A 724-nucleotide genomic window follows, 5' to 3' on the forward strand; every position below is an offset into this window, starting at 1 on the left:
ATTAAAACGGTTTTGTTTTGTTTTGTTTAGAGTCCTTCTCCTCCCCAGTACGTCTTCTGGTATCACAACGAAAGAATGATAAATTACGACACGACAAGAGGTGGTATAACAGTGAGCACCGAACCCGGTTTGAAAACTCACAGCAGGCTCATCATAAACAGCGCTTCTTTAAGCGACAGTGGAAATTACACGTGTCGAGCATCAAATACAGAAGCCGATACAATTTACGTATTTGTTACAAAAGGTACGTACACGTGAACAAACACACATTTAATCGAATCGAATTTTATAATATGAAAAAAAAAAAAAAATGGCGGTGTAAGAAGAAGAAAAAGAAGAAAAATCATAATAATAATTAATTGATTTTGTTGTTGTTATCAGGTGACAATACGGCAGCCATTCAAAGACAAGAATCCTCGTCACCGAAAAATCAAATATCATCAATGGAATATATATTAACGATAATAATAATAATAATAATACCAAACGTAATAAGATAATTTTAGTGACGAGTTAGAATGTCTCTAATTTTATATATAAAGGGTAAGGAAGAAGAAAAAAAAAAAAGTAAATAAATATATATAATTTGTTATCACACCGTGTGAAAACCTATTATCTAAGATAATTTAGATATTTTTCTTTCTTGAACTTACTTAATAAATTTTTTTTTTCTTTTTAAACAAAAAAAAAAGATATCTTCTCCGTTATCTAATTTATATCCCGC

General features: G+C 29.8%; 1 protein-coding gene across 1 annotated transcript in view; it reads left to right on the plus strand.

Moving 5' to 3' along the window:
- Window positions 1-500, plus strand: part of Phum_PHUM595200 (uncharacterized protein) — a gene marked incomplete at both ends in the record, with an annotated part of 1,147 nt that extends 647 nt beyond the window's left edge. Inside the window, 2 exons of the mRNA XM_002432556.1 lie at window positions 31-244; window positions 382-500. Of these exons, the coding sequence (XP_002432601.1) occupies window positions 31-244; window positions 382-500 (333 nt within the window). The remainder of the gene's footprint in view (window positions 1-30; window positions 245-381) is intronic.
- Window positions 501-724: the final 224 nt, after the last annotated feature.

The sequence above is a fragment of the Pediculus humanus genome, genomic scaffold (genome assembly GCF_000006295.1).
Source record: "Pediculus humanus corporis 1103172108314 genomic scaffold, whole genome shotgun sequence".
Classification (NCBI taxonomy): Eukaryota; Metazoa; Arthropoda; class Insecta; order Psocodea; family Pediculidae; genus Pediculus; species Pediculus humanus.